The sequence below is a fragment of the Notamacropus eugenii genome, chromosome 5 (assembly GCF_028372415.1).
Source record: "Notamacropus eugenii isolate mMacEug1 chromosome 5, mMacEug1.pri_v2, whole genome shotgun sequence".
Classification (NCBI taxonomy): domain Eukaryota; kingdom Metazoa; phylum Chordata; class Mammalia; order Diprotodontia; family Macropodidae; genus Notamacropus; species Notamacropus eugenii.
In genome coordinates, this window is record NC_092876.1 from 88904558 (window position 1) to 88932488 (window position 27931).

Genomic DNA, 27931 nt, shown 5'->3' on the forward strand with positions numbered 1-27931 from the left:
GTTTTTGTCAAAAGCAAGTCCTGACCCAGTAGGTAGGGGGTCTATGGGTTTATTAATACTATCATTTGTTTATTTTTATCTTATACTTAAGATAATTATATCTTGTCTTCATCCTTAACCTGTTCCACTGATCAACTTTCTATTTTTTAACCAGCCAAACAATTTGATGATTACTCCTATCATAGTAGTCTGAGTTCTAGTATTGCTAAAATCCCTTTCCTTTCTACCTTTTAAAATGATTTCTCTTGGAATTTTTGACTTTTTTTCCCCTCCAGATGAATTAAAAATTTTTTTCTAACTATTATTAATTTGTAAGTTAATTCTTAGGTAAGGATTTGGTTGGTATGACACCAAATAAGTACATTAATTTAGGGTGCATTATCACTTTTTATTATATTGGTATGATCTAACCATGAAGAATTAATTTCTCACCAATTATGTCTGTAATTCAATAAAGTCTTTTATAGCTAAATTGATGTAGTTCCTGTGTGTGTGTCTTGGTACACAGACTTGCCAATATTTTATATAATCTATAATTATTTTGAATTAAGGATTTTGTTAGTATTTAAAAATTCTAAAGATTTATGTGATTTTTAAATATTCTACAACGTCTAAAAATTGTGTCAATTAATTTTAGTTGAATAAGGTTATTTAAACCATCAGAACATCTTAAAAACGTGATCATTTTGTTTCTCTCTTTGAATATGCTTATTCTCTTGATTGCTTTTCTTAGTTTATTCCTATACATAGCATTTCTAGGATATTATCAAATAATAGTGATGATAATGTTCAATTCTTTACCTTTGATCTTACTTGAAAGGTCTCTAGTGTTTCTTCACTACATATAATGCTGGTTATAGGTTTCAGATATACAATTTACTAAGGAAAGGTCCATTTACTCAACTTGCTTAATTATTATTTATTTCTTTTGTACAATGACCAACAAAATAGCTATTCCCAGCAACACCATGATCCAAGACAGTTCCAAAGGACTCATGAGGAGAATGCTATTCACATACAGAAAAATAACTGACAGAGTCTGAATGAAGATTGCACCATACTATTTTCACTTTCTTAATTTTCTCATTTTTTGGTCTGTTTCTTCTTTCACAACATGACTAATATAGAAATATGTTTTACATGATTTCACATAGTAATCAATAACAAATTGGTAACCATCTTAGGTGAGAAAGGGAGGGAAAAAATTTGGAACTCAAAAATTTTAAATGAATGTTAAAATTTGTCTTTACATACATTGAGAAAAAATACTATTAAAAATGAAGAAAGGGATGGCCTCTGAACAAAGGGAAGATCTGAATAAACTAATGCCAAGTGAAGTAATCAGAACCAGGAGAACAATTTATATAGCACTATTATAAAGACAATAAATTGTGAAAGACTTAGTAACTATGGTCAACACAATGACCAAACACAATTCTAAAGGACTCACCATCAAACATGCTATCCACCTCAAAAAGCAGGCTGAAAGAATAAGCAAACAACAACATTAAAAAAATTATTTAAAAAAATTATATATAATTATATACATATAATTATATATAAATTATATTAAATCATTTTTTTAAAAAAAGATTATGGTGACAAGGATGCTCAAGACACAAATCCAGAAGAGAATGACTCAGAAATATCTACAAGCTAGACCTCAAAGGAAAATTTTTGCTCAACAGCTTGGCCAAAAATTAAAGAAAATTCTGAGTTTAAAATGTTTTTATAAAAATGAAATGAGAATGCTAGAGAAAAATTGCAAAAATATAAGAGTTATGGCAGAAAGAACTTGAAAGAGAATTTATAACTTGGCATAAGAAGAACAAAACCTTTCTCAAACAACAATTTCTTGAAAATTAAAAGAGATCAAATAGAATCTAATGGCTCCATGAGACTAAAAGAAATATAAAAGCAAATTCAAATTAATTGAAAAAGTAGAAGAAAATGTATCTTATAGCAAAAATGAATGACCTGGAAAATAGATTTAGGACAGATAATTTAAGAATCATTTAACTATCTGAAATCTATGACCAAAAAAAGAAACCAGACATCATATTTCAAGGAATCTTAAATGAAAACTGCTCAGATCTCTTAGGAGGCAAAATAGAAATGAAAAAAAAATCTACTGGTCACCTTCTAAAAGAAATCACAAAATGAAAACTTCCAGAAAAATGATAGCCAAAATCATAGCTTCCAAATCGAAGAAAAATCCTACAAGCAATCAAAAAGAAAAATTCAAATACCAAGCAGTCAAAAGGAATGGAGAACTTAGAATTACAATATTCCAGAAGGCAAAGGATATATAGGCTTACAACCAAGAAAGAATAACTTACCCAGAAAAACTAAGTATAAATCCTAGAGGGGAAAAATAGATTTTTAACAAAATAAAGGTCTTCCAAGGATGAAAACACCAGAGTTGCAGAGTAATTCTGAGGATCAAACACAGTAGTTTAGAGAAATATAAAAACATAAATGCAAACAATCAGTCCTAAGGGACTAAACAGGAATAATGTGCCTAAATTCAAATATGAAGAGATGAAACATGTGCTCCACTTTGAACCCTGTCAACATGAGGGGTGATTAGAGAGAGTCCAATTAAACAAGGAGAGGGAGTGGTTCTGTTATATCTTGATGATCTGTTTAAAAATTTTTTTTGAATTTTTAAATTTTATTTTATCTTGATTTTAAAAGAAGAATGGAAAGAGAGGAGAATACAGGAAAAAGTAGGGGAGGGGGAGGGAAAGGGAAAGGAAGGATAGAGAAAACTATCTTATATAACCAGATTGTGCAAGTAGACATCTATATAAATATAAATGAAGGGGTGAGGAGAGCAACTGAAACTTGAACCTTACTCTAATCTGAACTGATAAAATGAGGGAACCACACACACACACACACACTCACATACAGAAATAAATTTCACTGAACAGAGAAAATAGAGGGAAAGAGGAGAAGAGAGCAGGAGGAATTAGGAGAAGAGTAGATTAAAAAAAAGAGGCAACTAGGTGGCTCAGAGGATAAAATGCTGGGCCTGAAGTCAGAAAGACCTGAGTTCAAATCTAGCCTCAGACACTTACTGTGTGATTTTGGGCAAGTCACTTAAACTCTTTTTGTCTTAATACACTGGAAAAGTAAATGGCCAGTATCTTTGCCAAGAAAATTCCAAATGGCGTCACAAAGAGTCAGACATGATGGAAACCACTGAACTACAACAAAATAGGGGCAAAGCATGGGAGTGGTTCTATTATGTCTGATCCTGAGAAAAGAAGAAAATGATGAATGCCCTGGTGGCAAGGATGGACAGAGAGGAAGGAAAGAAAAAATTGTTTCATATAATTGAAGTGTATAAATAGAATTCTATAAAAACATGGAGAAATGGGAGTGAGTAACACTTGAACCTCATTCTCACCTGAACTGGTGAAAGTGGAGAATTGAACACACACACACACACACACACACACACACACACACACACAGATTTGGATACAGAAATAGATTTCATTCAATAGGGAAATAGGAGAGAAAGGGAAGAAGAGAAAAGTGAGAAGAAGATTGAGGGCAAATTAAAGAAGGAATTATTTTAAAGGAAAGAAGAGAAGGAAACAAAGAGAAGGAAAAATATAAGATAATAGGATAGAGGGAGATGACAAAAATAAAAATTAAAAAAGCAGCAATAGTCACCAAAACCATCTAGTATTGGCTACAAAAAAAGAGAGATCCCAATGGAACAGACCAGACAAGGGAGAATTGGAAACAATGCAACTCAATAACTCAGTGTTCAATAAATCAGAAAATATGAATTACTTAGATTACTTAGGAAAGAACTCCCTATTTTATAAAAACTTCCTGAAAAACTGGAAAGCAGTTGGGCAGATATTAGGGCTAGACCTTGTACTATATATCGCAACAGGTGGTAAATGGACAAGTTATTTTAATACTAAAGATCATAGTATTAAAAAAAAATTAGAAGAGAAGCAGATCATAAACTCACAACCATGATTATAGGATGTATTCTTTTGAAATTTTTTATTTTATTTTTAATTTATGAACATGGTAGAGTAAAAAAAGATGATTACAAATGAAAATCTATTATATACAACTTGCTATTCCTTTTATATATATAATAAAGTTACCCTATAAATTTCTCCTTTTTCCTTTATTCTTCTCCCCTCCCCCAAGATAGTTACCATTAGATACAAACATGTGTCTGTAATGTGTGTGTATATATACACACACACACACACACACACACACACAAATTGTATATATATATATATATATATATATATATATATATATATATATATATATATATATATATACATATACACACACAGAGATATACATATATATATATAAAATCATTCTATAAATACTTCTATTTATCAGTTCTTTCTCTGGATGCAGATAGCATCTTCCTTCATAGGTCCTTTATAGTTAATTTGGGCATTTATAATAGTCAAAATGACTTAGTAGCTCAAAGTTGTTCTTAAAATAATACTGCTGTTACTATATACAACATTCTCTTGGTTCTGCTCATTTTGTCCTTCATTATTTCATGTAAGTCTATCCACATTTTTCAAAAATCAATGAGCTCATTATTTCTTACAGCACAATAGTATTCCATCCTCCCATCTCCCTCTCCTTTTTAAAGCTTAAAGCCCTCTTGACTACTCCAATAGTTTCTAGAGAAATACATTCTTTCTGGTCCTCCTCTGATGTATCCTTCTCTACATACAGTATAGCTTCTCTTTAATGGTTGGTGGAGTCAAAAACAGAAGCTGATGGATCAGTCTCTGTGATCTGTAACACAGGAGCTGTGTCCCCAGACCCTCATTTCCTTACATTCTCTTTTTAGGATACACACACACACACACACACACACACACCTTTTTGTTCCTTTAGATCTCTTAATGCCCCTCTCTCCCTGTAGACCCCTCAGCACTCACGTAGGCCTCGAAAGATGGTCACCCATTCCTGGGCTTGATCATGGATATTCCCAACATGATGGGAGCTCAAGATTTTGAGTAATGTCTGCAGGCTTTCTTGAATTCCATCTTGCAGACTACTGATATCTGGAAATAATATAAGGTACAGTGTAGTTTGGGCAAGGGACAGTTTATAAGGTCCCTGTTCTTCCCAGAGCCACCCCTTCCTCTACCTTGTCCCCTTTAGGCCTATAGGAGACACTGGGCTACTGGAAAGTGGGGATGAAAAATGGATTTGGAAAGGAAATCCAGGTCTCAAGTGGAAACAAAATTCACACTCATGCAAGAGTAGTATCAATTTTACCATCTGTGGCTAGGGTTTTGATGAAGCAGATGGAAGGATGAGAGAATTGAGAACCTTTTAGGGCCTTATATTTCACAAAATCTACTCTGTATTACTTTCACAGTTTTCAAAAAAAATTATATTCCTTGAGTTACTTAGTTCTTTTTCAAATTTCAATGATCTGTGTGGCTGAGGCAAAAAAGAGTTTAAAGTGCTGGGATATAATTGAGGGAATTGAGGGGCTTAGGACAGCAAGAGGGTAATTGTGGGAAGTGACTCCATCTTGTGACTCAATTCTGGAACTGGCTTAGTTCCTTTTCTGTTCAATTATGGGTCTAGTCCAATTTATATCTTGTGAGAAAACTATTGAATTGTGGAAATTGGGAGAAAATCGTGTTGCACTGTTTGAACCTGACCATTTGTGGCTGGGAGACTGGATCACCTCTACCTACTGCTTGGAGATTCTTAACTAAGGATTTAGGTCATGCTGACCAGAAATTCTGTCAGAAGTGGTGATCATAAATAAAACACTTGTGAGGAGGAACAGGGTGAAGGTAAGAAAGAGAGAAGGATAAACAAGGGGAAAATAAGATGGAGGGAAATACAGTTAGTTATCACAGTATAAATGTGAATGGGATAAACTCACCCATAAAACAGAAGTGGATAGCAGAATGGATTAAAAATCAGAATCCTACAATATGTTGTTCACAAAAAACATATCTGAAGCACAGAGACACACACAGAGTAAATGTAAGGGGCTATAGCATAATCTATTATGTTTCAGTCGAAGCAAAAAAAAAGCAGAGGTGGCAAGCATGATCTCAGACAAAGCAAAAGCAAAACTAGAACTTATTAAAAGAGATAAGGAAGGAAACTATAACTTGCTGAAAGGTACTGTAGAAAATGACATAATATCAATACTAAATATGTATGCACAAAATGGTATAGTATCTAAATTTTTGAAGAAATTAAATGAATTACAGGAAAAAATAAATAATAAAATTACACTAGTGGGGCAACTCAACTTTTCCTTCTCAGAAATTAGATAAAACTAACCAAAAAATAAACAATAAAGAAATTAAGGAGGTGAACAGAATTCTGGACAAGTTAGATACTATAGATCCATGAAGAAAACTGAATGGGAATAGAAAGGAACATACCTTTCTGTCAGCAGTACATGGCACTTACACAGAAAATGACCATGTGGTCAGGCATAAAAACCTCACAACCAAATTCAGAAAAGTAGAAATAGTAAATACATCTTTTTCAGATTGTAACGCAATAAAATTTATGTTCAATGATGAGCAATAAAAAGACAGATTAAAATTAAGTGAAAAACTAAATAATCTAATTCTAAAAAAATAAGTGGGTCAAAGAACAAATCATAGAAACAATTGATAATTTCATCAAAGAGAATGACAATGAGACAATATACCAAAACTCATGAGATGCAGATAAAGCGGTACTTAGGGGAAAAAGAATATCTCTAATTGCTTACACCAATAAAACAGAGAAAAAGCAGAGGAATGAATTGAACATGCAACTAAAAAACTAGAAGAACAAGTTTAAGATCTTCAGTTAAACAACAAATTGGAAATCCTGAAAAATCAAAGGAGAGATTAATAAAGTTGAAAGAAAATCATTGAACTAATAAATAAAACTAGAAGCTGGTTTTATGAGGAAAAACAATAAAACAGACAAACCATTGGTTAATCTGATTTTTAAAAGGAAGGAAGAAAAACATACATATGTGTGTATATGTGTGTGTGTGTGTGTGTGTGTGTGTGTGTGTGTATGTATAGACAGATCCATATGAGGAAATCCTTAAAAAACCCAAGGGGCAACAAACTGTGGAGAGTATTTAGGTCAATATCGTAAAAAAGAAAAAGGATCATCCAGCATGGTGTGCCCACATCAAAGAAGATATGTGCTCTATGACCAAAGCAGAATTGCAGTAGTTCAAAAGAAACATGAGATATGCAAATTTAGAAACATCTCCTCCCCAAGTGTTCATATGGACTATTTGTGCCCAACCTGTGATAGAGCATTCCAAGCTCATATTGGTCTGATCAGCCACAGTCAGATACGCTGTACCTTACTGTACTTACTGATAGTGATATCATTTTGGTCCTCTTAGAGAGGGAAGGACAACAGCCAACCAATACAGTGACCTTGCACAAAGTAGGCAGTTAATAAATGCTTGTTTGAATCAATGAATGAGGCAAATTTGATATCATCTGGACAACTGAAACTTGGTGTGATGGAGTCTATGATTGGAATATGTTTCTAAATGGGTATGTATTATTCAATAGGAACAGGATAGGAAAAAAAATTGGGACAAGAAAGCATATGTGTATATATATGTATAGACAGGTCCCTATGAGGAAATCCAAAAACCCAAGGGGCAACAAACTGTGGAGAGTATTTAGGTCAATATTGTAAAAAAAAACTGGGAAGCCATTCTGGGCAAATAAACCAACCTTTATTAAGAGAAAGAAAGGTGGGAACTATAGTCTGTCCAGTACAGTCCAAGACCCCAAAATACAAAATTCACAGTTATTTATAGGTCTCTTGATTCATTGATGAAGAAACAAAGTCCTCTAGTCTCTGATTTATTCAAGATTGCATTTTTCAGGTCACTACATCCTAACTTTATGATGTTCTAACTTTGTTTTTTCCACAATGTCTCAATTCGCCCTTTGACAAGGATTTCTTCCCTTATCATTTTAATATAAACATCAATATATAAGTGTGATTATTATGGTCACATGCTTAAGATACATATGTTATAATGATTTAGTTACATTTCTAATTATTATTAACTATCATAGTGATTATAGCTGATAAAACATTAGCAAGGCAACATAGAGCAAAGCACTCAAGGCACTGATTATTAATCTTTTTTCTTTCAATACCAAATGGAAGCAGAAATAGAAGCAATATTTTTATATGGAATATACTAGAGATTACCTAGATAAAAAGAGAAAAGAGGTGAAGAGTCAAAAAGAGAGCTCACAAAGCTGGAACAGAGTTGCCCAGACATCTGCAAGAGATTTTTGTGGCAAAAGCAGAAGTTATTATATAAGCTAATACTTAACAATAATTTTATCCTTCCAGTATTGGGGGAACCAGAAAAGGAATCTCTCATTCTTCACCTGATTCCAACTAAAAAGGAAGAATTTTTTGCTGAAGTAGAAATGAAAGGAGTTGAGAGTGAGAAGTAGATGGAAATTACCATTTCATACTGGAAATTCATGTTCTAGAGGAAGAGGAAAGATGGGTATAGTATGAAAGTTAGGCCAGATTTTGGAGGTAAAAATTTCAAAGAGTTCAGAGAAAGAATAGATAGGATCCCATAATCTAATACTCTACTGGAAAAGTCAGCCCAGAAAGGTATGAAAAGTTCAGAAAAATGAGATTCTGAAGACTCAAAGAAGAATGGCACGGGTAGGGATGGGGGGAAGGCAGGGAGAAGAAAAGGTAGAGTTGTCCAAAAAGACTGATGTTAATGCACAAGGAAATAATTAGCCAACACTTTTTAGAAGACATATCTAGAAGGTGGAAATTAGTGCAGAAAATGGAGAATAAATAAGTGTGGCAAGGTCTTGTAAGAAAACTTCCTAGAATCCTGGAGAAAAGACCCATGAATTATCACAATAGGAATAACAGGGAATGAATGAGCAAGAGTGAAATATGTTCTCCTTTGTTCTGGAGGGAAAAAACTAGAAGCAACAGATAGATACAAGCCTATGTGTTGCGTTTTTCAGTCTTAAGAATCAAAGCTGTCTATCCATGGGATAGACTGCTTTATAAGGTAGTAAGCTCCCTGTTAAAGGATGTGACAAAGTTGAGACTATGTTCCTGGTCAGGACAACTGCAGGGTTAGGAAACGTTAAGCATTACCAGACAAGATATAGGTACCGCTGTCCTTGGCCACCATCTCCAACTGCTGTCCTTGGGCCCGGCTGTGCGAATGTCGCTTGGAGCGCTCTGAGGGAGGGGGCTCATAGGGCACACAAAGAATAAAGTTGAGAAGACGGAGCTGTCGGCCCTCCCACGTCTGTTGCAGCTTCCGTAGACTCTCCTGAGTCTGAAAGTTCTCATTCTCACTCAGCCAGATCTGGAATCATAATAAGATCTCAGAATTGAAAGGGGTCTTATAGCCATCTAGCCCAACCTCATTCCCAATGAAGGTCTCCTCCCTACAATATTGATGGTTGTTATTCAAGGCTTTGCTTAGATACATCCTAACAGGGTACTCATTACTTTATAAAACAACCCATTCTAATGACAGCCTTGACTATCAGGAAAATTCTTCCCAAGGAGGGTGAAATTTGAATCCCTTTATCTACCACCTGTTGCTTTTAGGTCTGTCCTCCTGGACAAACAGAACAAATTTGTCCTGTATTCCCTATTACAGTTTTCAAAAACTTGTAAAGAGCTCATTTGTCATCTTTAAGTATTTTCCTTCTTCAAGCCAAACATCTCTAGTTCTTTCAACAGAACTTTCTATATATTCCTTCACCTTCCTGGTTTCTCTCATCTGGATATGCTTTAATTTGCCAATGTGTCTTCTAAAAGGTGTACCAAAAATGAAAACACTGTTCCAAACGTGTGATTAGGACAAAATTACAAAAGTATTCCCTTAGGACACTATATCTCCATTACCATAGTCTAAGACTGTATTACACTTTTTTGGTAAGCTGTATCTATATACAGATCCATATATGTATATCTATCTCTTGCCCTAGTCTGTTTCTTGAGCTTTTGTCCTGTATAACCTAGTAGATGTCCCATATTCATCTGAAATTCAACATATCCAAAGCAGATATCATTACTTTTCATATAAAAATGACCTCCACTTTTTACTGACATGATTTATTTTTTGAACCTACACACTTAACTTTATGTTTATTTCTGCTAAAATTTGTCTAAATATTTTGAGTCTAGTATTCCAGTAGTAGATAGGATACCAGAAGTCAGAAGACCTTGAGCAAGTCACCTCTTTGTAGATCTGTCTCCTGTTTTATAAAATATAGGTAATAAACCTTGCTCTGACAATATTGCCTATTATGAGGATAAAATAAGATAATGGTGGGAAAGGCTTTTAGAAATATTAAGGTGCAATACAAAGCTAACATTTTGATCACCACTATTATTTTGTCATCCAGATGATGTTCTAGCTATTTCTCTCAGCTTTACGTCATCTGTAAATTTTTTATCAATAAGCCTTCTTTATTGGGATCTAAGTCATGGATAATATGGAACAGAACAGGGCCAAGGACAGATCTTCTGTATACCCCATTGAAGACCTCATTCAACATTAATCAACATTCCTTGAATGCAACTGTTTAACCAGCTTACATCTCACTATCTGACTAAATTGTCTTCAACCTCTTATTCTGCTGTCTTATCCGAGGACAGCCAGAAAGCCTTGTGTCACAATTATTTTTTTCCAGTGAATTAATATCAGTGACAATTTATAAATGCTTTGATGAAATTAAGAAATATTGGGACTATGGCATGCCTCGGATCTACCAAATTAATAACCTGATCAGAAAAGGACATGAGGTTAGTGTAGGATGACATATTCTTAATGAAGCCACCTTGCTTGGCTCCTAATACACTGCTTTCTTTTCTACCCACATTTTCAAAGGGGGCCCCTGACAGCCTACCTCCCACTCATAACTTACAGAGCTTGCGATGGACTTAATTATTTGGACACTTCACAAGCTAGCTTTGACTTTCTCCAACCTAAGCACTGTCCACTTGCACCTTCATCTCTATTCCAAACCTAGCCTCAGTCCTACCTGACAGATTCGGTTTCTGTATTCTAGCAGAGGGTAGGAAAGCAGCTGGCCCAAAGTCAGGAGTTCAATGTTTTCAGGACAGCCTGCCCCCATGGCTATAGAAAGAAAGGAGGAGAGCCAGTCAGAGCTACCACCTAGACTCTAGCCTGCTCAGCTCTCTCCTACAGGGAGGAAATACATGAGGAAGGCACATGATCTTTGAGGGATGCCCTATCTACAAGACAGAAGGGATGTGGATAGAAATATAAACTTGGAGAAGGAGGGGAAATACCTTAGGATATCCTAGGGAAAGAAAGGACACCATATCAAGTGGACAATGAGGGGAAACTAGAGGAGAAGGAAAGGGTTTAAGCCCTAGAATTGAGAGAAAACTGAGCAGGCTGACCAGGACATCTCTGTTCCTCCAGCCCTTAACCCTCTCTCCCACCTCGAAAAATGGCCTGCCAGCCACTGCCTTGCAACTGGGGGTTGTCCAACATAGACAGCACTGGCAAATAGCTCCGAAATTCCTCCAGCAGGCGCATACAGGCTTGTATTATAGGATTAGCCACCGTGAATAACCTGCTTAGCTTGGCTGCCTCTGTCAACCAATGATCTGTCTTCTCCCAGGCGAAAGAGGTGCTAAACTAGGAGAATGATGTGACCTGTCAGCAGGTCCCACCAGATATTAACTACTACTAAATCAATAATTCAACTTTGTCTGGGTTGAAACAGGAGTTGGGTCAGGGCAGGGGCAGGGGTAGGGCAGGGGTAAAAATTGTACTATGAGTGGATGGAATTAGTTGAAGACATGGATGGAGACTGAATCGGGGAGGGGTAGAAGATAGAAGATTTCTAGAATGAAAACCACTCATACCTTACTAAAAGCCAGACATTTCCATTCACCAATCTGCTCACTGATCAAACAAAAGAGACGCCAGACACGTTGTTGAAGTAAAATGGGTTGGAGCCCTCTTTGAGGCACTGGCACCGGCTTCTCATTCCCTGCAGTAGAAGAAAGTACTTCTGACCCTGGACTCTCCCCAGGGATGGTGTGTGTGTGTGTGTGTGTGTGTGTGTGTGTGTGTGTGTGTGTGTGTGTGTGTGTAAATGTGAGAGAGACAGAGAGACAGAGAAAGAGATAGAGACAGAGAGAGAAGGGGAATTACAGTAGAAATGGGCTTTGTACCACTTAGGATGACATAGGCATTGTGCAATTCAGCAAGGCGGGCAGAAATGGAGGCATATGTGCGCTCCATGTTGATAAGCTGGCGTTCAGTACTGCGCTGCTCCTGGGTGGGGTCCATGAAGGGACCTGAGACAGCCTGGATGCTCAAGTCTTCCATCTGTTTCAGGGCAGCCGCTATCATCTCCTGAAGCTGGGGCACCAAGGTGCTCTGCTTGCTGAGTAGGAACTCAGAGGCCTGGAGTCGCTCAAAAAGGAAGGTCTCCCACGTATCTAGCAGCTACAGGCCCAGAACAGGAAGAAGTGAGGTACAGGGACCCCTGAGGGGAAATGGGGGAGGCAAGAGGAAAGGAAAGGCAAAAATGGGGAAGGGGGAGATGGATAAGGGGGAATAGAGGACACTGAGGAACCCATATTCAATCCCATGTTTCTCTAAGGAATGGGGAGGACAAGCTCTGGGAAGAGTCCCTGCCCAGTATGTTTCTCACCGCAATCTCCAGTCCCTCATCCTCACTGGTTAATTTGCCAAAGTGGGATCGAACAAGGTTATTGAGAGCACGTACATATTCCACTCGTTCCTCCAGGTCTTCACTTTGTTCATTGGCCTCTGTCAGCTGCAGGCAGCTCAGCATCAGGACCTCTGCCCTCTCCAACTAGCTCCATCACCACACCCTCCCCTCCTCTGTTCTTCTTCAGTAGGAACTCCCTACCTGCTTTCCTAACTGCCACAGAGTAGTACCTTCTTTTTTCTAGACCCTCAACCCACAGAACAGTCTCATAGGAGGGTAAGAAGTGAGATTTACATCTCCACTACCAAATGAGGAGCTTGCCTTGTCCAAGGACACACTATCAGAGCAAGGTTCCATTTAGCCAGGGACAGAGTCTTTCCCACTAGCCTGGAAGGTCCTTCAGTTCTGAATTATATATCCACATGCCCACCTTCTGGGAACACTTGGCAATGGTCTGGATGTCAGCACTCATGTTTTGGAGGACTTGTACAAACTCTGAGAGTTCTTTTATGAGTTCTTGACTTTGATTGTATCTCACACTCTTCAACTGGGCCATGACGTCCTTCTTAACATCAGCCAACTGTGTCACTGGAGAAAAAAGCAGGCTGGAAGAAGGCAGGTCTCAGAGAGATGAATTATTAAGGGAAAGGATGAAGGGAGAAGTAGAGAAGTTGAAGAAAAGTAGAGGAGAGGGAAAGGATGGGAAAAGAAGCAAATAAAAGATTGAGGGGAACAACTCAGTTAGGACTTTGGAGGTGAATCAGCTATGAATAGTCAGGACTTAAGCAGATGAGGAGAGGAATCTAGAACCAAATGATCTCTGAGAAAGCCAGATACAAAGATTTGGATTTTACATGCTGGATCCTCCACTCAGTGCTTGCCACCTTGTTAGTGCCTAAGTACTCCTCACACCAAAAGAGGGCATTTTTTAAGCCTTTGGACCCCTGGCCTATAACTATGTGACTATCAGTACCTTGCTAAAGGAGAAACACTTATATTCCTGAGGCTATAGCCAAGTAAAGGAGACTGAAGCCTCCAGGTCTTAGAGGGACACTGGCACACCTTCCTATGGGGTAGAAGCAGTAGGACCCAGACACTGAGCTGCCAGTTGAGTCCCAGGATCTACAGGAAGTTGCAAAGATAATAAGAATCCAGCTCTGGGTCTCAGGTTTCAATGACTTGTCAGTTTCCTAGGACATAGGTCCTTTTGGTATCAGTTCAGAAGCATTTCACCTTGCCCTCTTTACTAAAACACCCTTAGACCACAAGGTGAAGAATAGACTTTTCTGAGCTCATTACTGTCCCTGGAATTGGCTCGTTGGTTTCAGAGATCATTGCAAATTTAATCCCAGCAAGCAGTCCTTCCTACTGCTGCCATTCCTGTCTCCAAGTTCTTTTTCCTAGAATATTATCTAAAGTTTAGAAGGGCAAGGAGAAAAGAGAAATACAGTCTTAACATACCATGGAAAGGTCATCAGAAGTGCCTATGATCATGTTAACTTATATTTATAGAGCATCATAAGATTTGCAAAGTACTTTCCTCACAACAACCCCAGGAGGCAGGAAGTCTGGAAACCTATGTTGCTATGGTCATGGAGATGAAAGATGCTTCCACAGAATCTATAATGGGATATTTTCTAAAGATCTCTGGGGAAGATAGTGGAAGAGCAGGAAACTAGCTCAAGAGGTAGAGTTAACAATTTTGTCCTTCATCTTGGCACCATGTGGACTTTCCAGAGTTGAACACTCAGCTCGTTTTCTGGATTTATGCTTCTCCACTTTTCACTACACTTTGAAAGGTATTGCTGCTTCTGCTACTGTTTCAGTTAACCATACAGATGACATGCCAAGAGACACTGATCAGTTGATACCATGCTGATCAGACAGAGGGATGAGGGACCTAAACCACAAGGTGGCAGCATGAGTCTGGAAAGGGCTATTTATCACCTTGTGGGAGAGGAATTTCAATACCTGGAATAGAAAGCAGGGTCCTCCTCCACTAGCAACCCTACATTTGGTTCCTATTAGAGATAAAGAAGAGCTGATGGACTACTTGAGTGCTCTACGTAAGTTCTGTATCTGTTCATTGGTCTGGATCCTTTGTGTGTTTAGCATTTTCTACAGGGCAAAATCAAGGCTACCATATACCCAATATCCATATTGTAATTTTAATGCTTTTCCAAAAGCTGGGAGTGCTTTTTTAACCCACATTTGGGAAAACTCTACTCAACGTAAAGGAAGCTGTTAAGAAAGTTTTTCCTGATAAAAACTCTAAATTTGCCTATTTGTAACTTCTGTCCATTGTTCCTGGTTCTACCCACTGTGATAGTACTAACAAATCTGTTTCCTCTTCCACAGGACAGTACTTCAAATATATGAAGATAACTATCATACTTCCCCCAGAAGCTTTGAATCTTTTCTAGACTAAATATCCCCAGTTTCTTCAAATCATCTTCAGATGGCATAATACTTATAAGACTCCTTACCATTCTCATTGCCCTCTTCTGAACATACAACTCTCCTAGATTATCAGCGTTCCTCTTAAACTGTGACACCTAGGACTGAACACAAAACTCCAGATGTGGTGCGACCAAAGAAAATGAGAACCTGAAAAGACCTTAGCCTAAAATGGCCTGGGTCTCCCATTGCATCCTGGGCCATCTCCAGTTGTCCTAATGATTATCTGGCCCAGATGATTACTGGACCCAGATGGCTCTGGAGGAGAAAGTGAGACTGGTCACCTTGCACAGCCCTCCCTCACTCAAATCAAAGTCAAGTGCAAGTCATGTCTTCATCTCCCTGATATCATGGTCCTCTTTGAGGACTCATGTTGGGCTTGTGATTCACAAAAACTTCCAGACCTTTTTCAAACTATTGTCTAGTTATACCTCCTCTAATTTGTATATGTGATGTATATTTTTTAAACCCCTGTGTAAGATTATGCACTTATCCCTATGAAATTTTATCTAATAAAGACTCAGCCCATCACTATAGCCTGTCAAGATCTCTTTTGATGCTGGCTGTGTCATCCAGTGTGCCAGCTATTCCTCTGCAACCTTATGTTACCTGTAATTTGAAAAGCATACCATCTATTGATATTTAGTTATTGATAAAAATGATCTCCAAATCTAGGTAACAGGCCTTTTTTCTTTTGACCTTTGTCTTACATCATTTAGCGCCTATCAGTGAACTCCATCTGAGGTTCTATAGGAATATCAGATTTGACATATCCAAAATTGAAGTCATTATCTTCCCTCTCAAAGTTACTCTTCTTCCTGGCTTCCCTATTTCTGATAAAGATACCACCATCCCACAAGTCAGCTAGGTTCACCTCCTTAGTGCTCTCTCCTGAGTCTTTGCTCTCCTCACCTCCCCTGTCTCATCAGCTGTCAAGTCTTCTTCACTCTACTTACACAATATCTCTTGCATGGCCCTCTTCATTCAGATCCTCCTCACTGGGAATATGGCAATAATCTTTTAACTGGTCTTCTTGAATACAATCTCTCCCCTCTCCAATTTATCCTCCACACAGCTGCCACACAGTCTTTATACCTCATGTAGAAGCCTAGGCTACCCCCCTCATCACAAAACTTTAGTAGGTCTCTGGGGTCTCTACAATAAAATAGAAATTTTTCTGTGACATTTAAAATTTTCACAATCTGATTCCAATCTATGTAAGTAGATTTCACTTTGTTCCTCCCCATATGCTAGACTTTGTAGTCTGAACTGGGCTACTTACTATTCCCCAAGCAGAACCCTCTGCCTCCCTAAGGCAAATACTGAGGGCACAGGCTGTCCCCCACACCTAGAATGCTCTTCCTCCCTAACCATCTCTCTCCTGAAATCCTTACCTCCTTTCAAGTACAACCTCCTACATAGGGCCTTTCCTAATCTTCCTAATTATTAGGACTACTTCCCCTGACCCCTTGCAAAAAAAAAAAATGCTGGGTATTTGTATTTACTTATATAACCCAGTTTTCCTCTGGAGACACTGTAGTAGACATTCCCTCAGAGACCACCAGTTAGTGTGATTTCGGATCTGGAACTTATGGGAAAATCTTTGTGAAGATGCTGCGGAAGGAGCTGACAGTTGATATTCAGGTGTCATCTCCCTTTGGGGAGCCATCTGGACATTCCAAGGTGAAGGACTAAGCTGGATCAGAAGGTTTGAGTTTCTCTGCTCTTCCCTACAAAGATTCTAACAGGTCCCTGCCCCTGCTCCTGCTACTAATTCTGTGACTACTGATGTGTTTGCTCTTGTATGGACACGCTGCCTTACTGAAAATAATGATTGGGAAGACCTCGCCTTTGTCCCCCTACCTCTATGCTCATTGTTCTTTCGTTGCTATTACATATTATCCTTTAGAAAAAGGCAGATAGGTGGGGTAGTAGACAGACTGCTGGGGTTTGGAGTCAGGAAGACCTGAGTTCAAATCCAGACTCAAAAACTTTCTAGCTGGGCAAGTCACTTTACCTCTATCTGCCTCAGTTTCCTCATCTATAAAATAGGGATATTAATACTACCTAACTCCCAGGGTTGTTGTGAGGATCAAATGAGATATCTGCAGTGCTTGGAAAACCTTAAAACTCCATATAATTGGTAGGTATTACTATTAAAGAAAACTGGTAGCCACTTGGTACTATTGTTGGCAATCCTTGTTGTATGCTTAATATTAGCAATGCAGATGGAAGGCAGAAGACCTGGAATAGAAAGTGAGTTTGGGTAGAGAATGACTCGGCTTCAGTCTGAGACAGGAGGTGGTAGAAGTAATGATTTCCCTTGAGAGGATCACAAATGATTTGGAGATATTTTACAATGGTATATCCTCAAGTCACCTCAACTTGGTTTATGGGATTATAAATAGAAAGGGATTAATATTATAAGATGAATCAAAAGCCCCTAGTCATATCAAAGATAAGCCCCTTGAGTCAGGCCAGAGGAAAGCCAGATTAGCTAAGGTGGATGTGCTGCATCACCACTGCAAGTCCTCTTTTTGGATTCTTTGTTCATGCTTACATGAGAGCCTTTCTCCCCACCCTCCACACCAAATACTTTTCAATTTCCCTGTGAGTGACAATTTACAAGAAAGAGACCTACTTCTAATCTACTACCACCATCAATATTTATTACTCTTCTCTATGTACATGATATTTCCCACCAATAAAATATAAGCTTCTTGAGATTACAGGCCTGTTACTCTTCTCTATATTCTTCATATCTAATATGGTACCTCGCCAATAGTGGGAGCTTTTAAAATGGTTATTGAATTGAATTGGTTTTGTGATCTCAGTACGTAGTAGAGACAAAGAAAGGAAAAAGAGACAGAATGCTACTGATAGGCCAAGTAGATTAAGTGGCAATGGAGAGGAGATTGGGGAAAAGGAAAGAGAAAGAGAGGGGTCACTAAGGGAGATCAAAAATGAAAAGGGGAAGGGAATTAGAAGGGAAAAGGAAAGAGAGGAGAAAAATGAGGTAGGGCAAAGATGCCAGAGAAGAGAAAGAAAGACAGAATAGATGAGAGAACAATACAGCACAGAAACAAGGGGAAAAGAAAACTCACCAATGTCTGTCTGAACACAGTTACAGTTGAGATGCAGTAGCAGATTTTCAGTGAGCAACATGGTGGGCACCTCACTCCCTCGGCTCTCCCAGGACTCCAGCTCGGTGATGAGCTTCAGGTATCTCATAGCAGGCCAGCTCTGCATGGACTCCAACTTCTGGGGTCCCCAGTTCTTCAGAAATTGGTGGATGCCTCTGAGCCATTTGTGCTCCTGACAGAACTTGTTCACTTCCAATAACATATCCTGGATGCAATGCAGGCAATGAGAGGCTGTGGGGCACAGTCATTTCTATACCCAATATACTCCCACTACAGAAATGAGAATAGGGAGTAGAGGGGCCACAGAGACAGAAGTCAGGAGGCAGTATGGGTGGGGCCAAGTGGAAATAGTCTAGGACAGGTAAAGGATAGTGTCAGCGAAAAAGGGAAAAAGGTCATTAAGTGTTAAGAAGAAGGCCTGAGCCAGTGGGATTCAAAAGGGAGAAAAGATAGTCAGCCCACAGCTGCGGTACTCAGGAGGACAAGAAAAAGAAGTAAAAGGGAACCAGGTAAATCAGAGTAAGAATGGAGAAGCATAGGTTAGCAAAGGGGCAAGAATGAAGAGGGGAGATCTCTTACCCCCTACCTCTAATAATGCTTGTTGGATAGCCAAAGCCTTTTGGATTCCACTGTTAGTGTCCAAATCATTCTGTAGCTGGATTCGGCTAGGTGGGGCATACTGGGATCTTATTCTGTGCCCAAGCACCTCAAGAGGCCCAGCATTAGGGTCAGCCCGCCTTGAACGCACCATCTCTGTCTCAGGGCCACAAAAGATTCTGACAGCTTCACTGGGTTGGGCCCGGAGTACAAAGGAAATAAAAGCAGGAGCTAATTCTTCTTCATCTTCTTCCTCTATTGGCACAGTGGTACTGTTTGCTGTGCCTCGCTGTACCTGAGGCTCACCTGGTGTACACAAAACATACCCTGCTGTAGACATGAACCTGTTCCATGTATGCCCATTACATATATATATCCAATCAAGTCAGCTCCAGCATACACACGGACATAAATTCACACAAGTCACACAAGGCAACTTTGGGATGCTTCACATCTTGTAAATGAGTGACTCCAGACTGCTAGAAAGAATGCTAAGTGTAATGTGAAAGCTTTGAAGAAGAGATAGTCTTTTTCTTTCTCTGAGAAGATACACTTGATTCCAGACTCTCTTCAGGGAGAGACACATGGAGAGAGAGAAAGACTTTGAAAGAGGCAGCTATCTTCTCAATATTTCCCTGATTACCAACTTCCCTCCTCAGAGACTTCAGGAATTTTCCCTTTGGGTGAGATCAGGACCTCTCTCTTAGTTGAGCTGAGATCTCATCTCTCTCCAAGCTAAAGAGCTCGTTCACTCTACATATTTTCAAGTTTATTCTAATTTGTATAACTTCTCGCTGTTTGCTGTATGTTTCAATAAATAGATTTAGAGACTATTCAGTATTTTTGATGATTTTTATGTAACTGGGATTTGGTAGGCAAGAGTTAAGGAGTTTAAGCCTGTAGGGTAATCCTCTCCACTTAAAAGCTATCAGGAAAAGTAGCTTTTTGTTTTAAACCAAAACCATACCCTTAGACAAGCAATATTCAGGGAGCACAGACAGACATAATTTGAGTCTGGTACCCCTCTCTTAGAGAGTGGAGAACAAAGCAGTCAATCTTAGTCCCTTCTTTTGCTGCCCTCAAGATAGGAATTCCAGTGTGCAGTCTCCTTTAGAGAGAGGTTGGAAAAAATCCAGAGATATCTATATATTCCTAACCACAAACTTCACATAGGCAACCCATGTATATATATATCTTTCATGGGCAGCATGATTACTTTATACATATATGCTTGCACACACCCATAGGAGCCTACTCTGCCATTACTTTCAAACAAATAACTCCACAGACATTTCACTCTGGTTGGCACATACACAGATACACACTCATGGATGTCCACTCAAACCTATTATACATATGTAAGCATTCTCAGGCTCATACAAAAATGTTTACCAGACTCTCCTGGTACACATACAAGTACCATCCTGCCTATCAATGAAATAAGGACCACACTGGCTTCATATTTGACAGGCTGTGTACTGTACTAGGCTACATTACCTCAAGAGAAGTAGTTCCCATAGAATTACCAAATCACTTAGTTTAACCAGTAACTAAACAGGATCCTCTCAACAATAATCCCTTATCTAGACTCTGAAGACCTCCAGGGAAGGGAAACTCACAATCTCCCATTCCTGCCCATTCCACTTTCATACAACTCTTGTCTATTTAAATAGCACTTTCAGGCTCACATACTTTCCTTGCGTGTCTGTGAAGTAGGCAGCGTAAGCATTAGCTCCACTTTACAGATGAAGATACAACCCCCTCTACATCCAGCTTATTATCACAGCTTCAGTGATTACAAACACAAACATCCACTCAAATCAGCTGTCATGTGCATAAAAACAGAGGCATAAACATGCTGCTCTCTCAAAGATTACCAATGATCTTTGCTAAATCTAATTATCTTTTTTCAGCGTTATCTACCTTAATTATCTACCTGAATGGCTCAGTAGCTTTCTGCGAAGTTGACTAACCCCTCCTACTAAATAAGACAATAAATACAAAAAAATTCATCAAATGACCACAGTTTGCAAAACATTCTGCTAAAAGCTGGGGAAAGGTGAGTGAAAGAAGGAATTCATAGTTTAGATAAGATATGGACCTTTATCTCTTGAAGCTCACAGTCCTGGTCTTCTTACTCACTACCATGATCCGGTCCTCATCACCTCTGGGCTGAATTTTTGCTATAACTTTCTAATTGGTTTCCTTATATCCATTGCCTCCCTTTTCCAAATCATCTTCCAACAGCTGCCCAATTAATATTTCTAGAGTACAGATCTGACCATATTACTTTCTTTACTTAAGAAGCTTGAGGGCTCCACCTGCCTTTGGGTTATAATACAAACTCCTATGACATTTCAAACTCTTCACAATCTGGCGCCAGCCTATTTAATGTCCAGGATGATTACATACTACTACTCCCTTTCATGCATGTTCCAACAAAACTAGCTAGCTTGTTTGTCTCAAAACGGTATTCTGTATATTGACTCCTTGCCTTTGAAAGATTATTCTGCCAGCAATAACCAAGATAGATTAGAAGAGAGAAAATAGTTAAGACGATCTATTAGGAAGCTACTTTGATAGTCCAAGTGTTTGGGCTTGTACTAGGATGGTGGCAGTAGGAATTTAATCTGATTCAATGAAAGACAATCTGGTATAGTGAAGAGGTAAACTTGGAGTTAGGACGATCCCGATTCAAGTCCCACCTCTAACAAACATGGCAGGGTGGGTATTTTACTTCTCAGTTCCTCAGGCAACTAAGACTATAAATTGAAGAGATGGTACTATCTGCATTGGCAGGAAAATTTCTTTACTGGGAGCTCCCTATTTAGATGAAATCACAAATTCAGCCCACCAACCCCCAAAATAAATATTAATTTAGCAATTAGTTAAACATAGACTATATTTACACAGTACTGTGCTAGGTGTAAGGTACTTGGAAGCAAAAATATACAATCCCTGTTGTCAATTAATTTACACAAGGAACATACACCATGTACAGGGTTAAGAACAAAATAAGCATAAAGTATTTTACAAAGTAGCACTAACAACTGGAATGATGAGGAAAGGCTTCTAATGGGAGGTGACACATAAGCTAAGCCTTGAAGTGAAGGAGTGATTTTAAGAGGAAACGTACTTCCAGTGTTTGTGAGCGGCCAGGCAAATGCACAGAGATGAGAGATGAAATATTATGTAAAGGGAGCAAAAAATAGGCAAGTTTGATTAGAATGCTGATTGTGTGAGGGGGAGCAATTTAAATGTTTCAAAAGGTGGCCTGGAGCCAGAAGACAAACAGCTTTAAATAGTAAACAGTATTCATATTCTAGATTCACTATGCAGCATCTTCAGCAGAGTAGCAACAGTCAGATGGTTCTCTAAGAAGAGTTTTCTGAAAGTTGGGTCACAGATGGATAGAAGGCAAAAAGGACTGGAAGCAAAGACAACAATTAGAAGAGTTTAATGAAATATTCTAGGTTAGAGTTCCTGAGGACCTGAATTGGGTTGGTGGCCATGTGTGTGAAGAGGAATGGACAAAAATGAGAGATGCCATAGAGGCAGCATTAAGACTTGGCCACTGACTAGATATGGGAGTAAGGGATAAGGAAATACCTAGGACGTCTCAGGTTACAAGTCTGGATGACTAGAATAAAAATTAGGGAATGTGCTTTAGTCTCCTCAACTATGAAATGAGAGTATTGGACTAAATGGCCCCTAAGGTACTTTCTGGGTCTATATCAATGATACTATATTCCTAGGGGGACTGTAGAAAGTCAGGTGCGCAAATACACTATTGATAGAGTATAAATTGGTCTAACCATTCTGGAATTATTTGTAATTTGGAATTATGACAGGAAAGTGACTAAAAAGTCAACCCTACACAGGACCATTCCTGATCCCTCTAACTAGTTGTCCCTTATTTTGTAACTACAATTATTGTAATTATCTTGTATATATTTTGCATTTAGTGATGTATTTAAATGTTACTTTCCTGAATAGAATATAAGCCCTTTGAGAACAGTATTGTTTCATTTTAGTCTTTATAACCCAATTGCCTAGCATGTAATAGGTTCTTAATAACTACTTGATTAAACTGAATTGACAATTCCCCGAATTCCCTGGACCTCTGTCCAAGTTGGCATCAACCCTTTAATGATTATTCTTGGAGTCTATTCATTCAACTAGTGCTAAATGCCCATATATATATATACTATCATCTAGCCCACATCTGTCTTGTAAACAAGAGTCAAAACAGCACAAGGTACTTTCCTTCAGGGCTGTGGGGTTCACTATACAAGAGAAGAAATATAGGTTTCAATCCAGCAGGAAAGGGTTCCTCATAGTGTTCAAGACTAAGATCTTCCTCAAGGGGTATCAAGTGAAATGCAAGAGGAAGAATTAAAAACACAATATTATACATATAAACTCTTGATAGTCTAGAATATAAATAAGAATATATAAAAATCCAGGATGATAGCCTATATCACTAGCATGCTAGAATGCACATTCCTGCACAGAATGGGGTGATTGTTTGCATATGTTGTGCTCATGAATTGCCAAAGTGAAAGATGATCTAGCAAATTATGTTGCAATTTATTGCATGGGCCAATTTAATAAGTTTGATATGGACAAAGATCTAACAGTGTTTGTGACTGGATATAAGTAACAGTGAGGAAAGCATGAACAATTCTTATGCCTGTATGTGCCACCAGAATATAGATATTGCCAGAAAAAAAAGTCTCTGTGGCCCTAAAGGTGGCTATGGACTAATTATCTCCTGGTTGTGACTTAGAAAGCAAGTAATTTAACTCTAAATTAATTACATCATAAACCAGAAGGCTGTGGATTATATTTGTTGTTCAATGGAAAATAAACGTATTCATAAAAGACAATTTGTCATAGTACACAAAGAACAATCTAAATCCTGAAGTGACAGAGACGTACAAGAAAACGTATGCTGCTGTTTACATAGATGAACTCAGTGCATAAAAAGAATTCCAATATTGAACCAGCCCTGCATTCCTGGTATAAATCCTACCTGATCATAATGTATTATTCTCGTGATAAGTTGCTATATTCTTTTTGCTAATATCTTATTTAAAATTTTCATATCTATATTCATCAGAGAAACTGGTCTATAATTTTCTTTCTCTGTTTTGGCTCTTCCTGGTTTAGACATCAGAACCATATTTACATCACAAAAAGAATTTGATAGGACTCCTTCAGCAATTTTACCAAATAATCTATATAGTATTGGAATTAACTGTTTTTTAAATGTTTGATAGAATTCACTTGTAAATCCATCTGGCCCTGGAAATTGCATAAAAATAATTCCAAGAAAGAAATTAAAAAGGTGAAATCATTCCAAAGTCTCCTTTGCCCAGAATGCAGTTTCTTCAGAGCAAAGTTATCAAAATCTTTAACTTTCTATGAAGATTTTCAGACTACAACAATAAAAATATTGGATCAGCCCTCTTCCCTAAAAGGACTACATGGAATTTGTCATTTGACTTTGCTAAAATCTAGATATCCTGGGTCTACAATATTCCCCTAATCTACCAAGTCTAGATGCCCTATCAAAAAAGGAAATGTGGTTAGTCTAAGATTACCTTTTCTTAATTTCATGATGGTTTTTAGTTAATTTAGTTAATTTCTAAACAATGCTTTTAACAGTGAGTTCTGGAAATTTCCAAGAAGTTGAAATCAAATGTATATGGCATATATATAGTCAAGCAATGGCATATATTTTAGTTCATAAACTCCATCCTCTCCCCTTTAAAAAAAGGGGATCCTAACTTTTCTCTAGTCCTGTGTCACCTCTCCCACTCTCCACAATCTTTCCAATCAGGACAACTGGAGATGGCTCCCAAAGGTGGCATAAGGGAGGTGCTAAGTGGGCAAATCAATCAACTCCATCCCATTAAAGCAACCAACAGCTTAACAAGGTGAGAAGTGAATCAAAGTGTGAAAAGGCCTTGATCAATTTAGATGTCTCTGATGGGCTATTGGATGAACCACAATGACACTCTCTAGGAAGAGTGTTTGAAATGGCTGAGGTCATATGCTAGTGGTTGTCTATAAAATTATCAAGCCAGTTTTAGGCCCAGAGGTGTTTGGAATCAAGTGAGCATATAGTAGAGAATTGTCTCTGAGGAGGAATCACTTAGGAGGTAGGGAAAAGATTACCTTGCCTTCCGCCTTAGCCTAGGTCTCCTTCCCCTGCCCAAACTTTAGCCAGAGGGGGACCTTTCAAGCTTTAAAGAGAATTTGGGTAACCCAGCATCATTCCCAGGATAGCAACAGTGTCTGCACTGGGAATAGAGAAGAGCCTTGCAAAGAAGTTACATCATGCCTAAGAGAAAATTACTGAACACTTCATGAAGGGAAGAAAAGGATTTCTAGTAACTAGGAACTGTAAGTTACCACCTTGCCACATGTTCTCTCTAAGCTTGAGCCTACTTCTCCCTGGACTCTGGATATACTTGTGGGGGAGTATGTCATAGACTTTTTTAAAGCATTAAACATCCTTTATTAAGATTAATTAAATTACAAACCAAACATAACTTCCATTAAGTTTTAAATTTTCTCTCCCTCCCTCCCCAACACATTCTTATTAAACACAGTTTTGTCACAGACTTTTGAGGGCATGTTTTGTACCAACTGTTCTTACTATATACCACCATAGTAAAAGCCATTTAGTAAAAGCTAATTAAGTCTGGCTAATTAATAATCAACTGACAATCATGGTGGGAAATATACTGGTGAGGGCTCATGAACAACAGATCATAGACAAATAATCCTCAAACCCTCTGGGCTACTCCTAAATCCCTGAGAGGATATATGGCTAGATGAGTACTGGGGACTCAAACTGACAGTGGAAAGAGGGGTTGGGATAGTCATCCCAGAGCACATGCTACAAAAGTACAAGCTACTTCAGGAAATAATAGCTTCCTCCTTCTTGAACAAAGCCTAGGCTACAAATGATTAGACTATAAAAATTACAGCAATCATGTTGTCATATTCAGTAGTTTCAGTTGAGTCCAACTTTATTCAAAACCCCATTTGAGATATTCTTAGCAAAGACACTGGAGTGGTTTGCCATTTCCTTCTCCACTTCATTTTATAGATGAGGAACTAGAGTTAAAATGATTAAGTAACTTGACAAGGGTCACACAGCTAGTAAGTATCTGAGGTCAAATCTGAACTCCGGAAAATTCCAGGCCTGCCACTACATCCACTGTGCCATCTAGATGCTTTTACAATAGTCACAACTCACATTTATAGAACACTTTACAAATTGTAGTGTTTACAGAGTTTATCTTATTTGAGCTTATCAATAACCTCACAAAGTAAATACTAGAAGTATAATTATCTTAATTTTATAAATAAGACAGTCAAAGCTCAGAGAGGTTATTTTGTCCAAACTGCTAGTATCAAAGAAAAGTGAATTCATTCTCTCCTGATTCCACATTCAGTGCTTTTTCAGCTATACACTGCCTGCGATAAAACAAATTCTTGTTCACTTATTGATTACAATGGCTTTGAAGTCCTTTTCAACTTTTGAAGTTCTTGATTTTGTTAAAAAGTCTTTTTCTTATCCTTAATATTCATTGACAATTTGAGCACATTTTAAGGTTCAGTATTTTTGACACTAATCTTACAGGACTATGCTACTCTTCTACATTCAATTCTGATACCTGCCTTTGTATTTCCATTTTCCAGACACGTCTTTTTAAAATCTGCTTATCAGTATGTTCCCTGCACAGACATAGGTCTCTTTAGACAGTTACCCCTTTTCTTCTCTCTTTGAATTGATTCAGTTTAATTTCATTCTTAAAGAGTTCCCATTCTCTCTTGTTTGAACTTTCCTTGTAAAACATAGCCATGAATTAAAGAATCAGAAAAATGCCCCTCCTAAAATGCAGGGTAAATCAGACAATACCTAGTTTTCTTCTATTCTTCTATCATGAATTCTACTGTGGAGCAGTCACTTGCCTCTAATATTTTCATTAGTTCAATTCCAACAACCAGTTCCTTTTTATTAGTTAGAATAAGGCCTAGCTCAAGTGTTTGCTATTTCCTCCATCTTTCTGAGGATAAACTTACCTCAAATTATTATCAAGACAAATCATAAATTTCTTAGTTGCTCTACTTTTGCTAGAGATCTAGTAAATGTCTGGATGTCTCTAAACTAGGTTTGTGATCTATTTCCCAAATTCTGCATTTAATTCTTTCTTTTCTCCAGGTGGTCTGTGATAGAGAAGTATTATGTGTTTGCCACTCCACTGATGTTCATCTAAATTCACACCATGTCTTTTAAAGCTATTATTTTATTTCTAATTTAACATCAAGTAAGATAGGCATTTCTATATACATTGTAGATAAGGAGAGGATCCAAACATAAAGTTGGGAGTATCTATATTGTAGAGCTTACTTTTTTTTTTTCTGAGTTGCTTTTTTAAAATTTATTTATTTATTTTTAGTTATCAACATTCATTTCCACAAGACTTTGAGTTCCAAATTTTCTCCCCATCTCTCCCCTCCCCCTACTCCAAGATACCATGCATTCTAATTACCCCTTCCCCCTATCTCCCCTACCTTCTATCACACACCCCCCTTCCTTATCCCTATCTCCTCTATTTGCTTGTAGGGCAAGATAGATTTCTATATCCCATTACCTGAATTTCTTTTTTCCCAGTTGCATGTAAAAATAAATTTTTAACATTCGTTTTAAAACTTTGAGTTCCAACTTCTCTCCCTTCCTCCCTCCCCATTCCCACTGAGAAGGCAAGCAATTCAATATAGGTTATACATGTGTAGCTATGCAAAAGACTTCCACAAAAGTCATGTTGTGAAAGACTATATTTCCCTCCATCCTATCCTGCCCCCCATTTATTCTATTCTCTTTTGACCTTATCCTTCCCCAAAAGTGTTTACTTCTAATTACCCTTTCCTCCCATTTACCCTACCTTCTAT

General features: G+C 38.0%; 1 protein-coding gene across 11 annotated transcripts in view; it reads right to left on the reverse strand.

The window, feature by feature from the left end:
• The window catches only part of DNHD1 (dynein heavy chain domain 1), a 130367-nt gene that overhangs the window by 44800 nt on the left and 57636 nt on the right, over positions 1-27931 (reverse strand). For 7 of the 11 annotated variants that reach the window (XM_072610116.1, XM_072610114.1, XM_072610115.1 and 4 more), the window contains exons 12-21: positions 18948-19264; positions 18323-18566; positions 13192-13349; positions 12741-12866; positions 12256-12532; positions 11944-12071; positions 11515-11713; positions 11088-11182; positions 9181-9397; positions 4956-5081 (exon numbers count right to left, since the gene is read on the reverse strand). In XM_072610116.1, coding sequence (XP_072466217.1) covers positions 4956-5081; positions 9181-9397; positions 11088-11182; positions 11515-11713; positions 11944-12071; positions 12256-12532; positions 12741-12866; positions 13192-13349; positions 18323-18566; positions 18948-19264 — 1887 coding nt within the window. Of the gene's footprint in view, positions 1-4955; positions 5082-9180; positions 9398-11087; positions 11183-11514; positions 11714-11943; positions 12072-12255; positions 12533-12740; positions 12867-13191; positions 13350-18322; positions 18567-18947; positions 19265-27931 lie in introns of those variants that run through there. The other 4 variants (XM_072610117.1, XR_011967247.1, XM_072610122.1 and 1 more) reach the window with 4 other exon arrangements.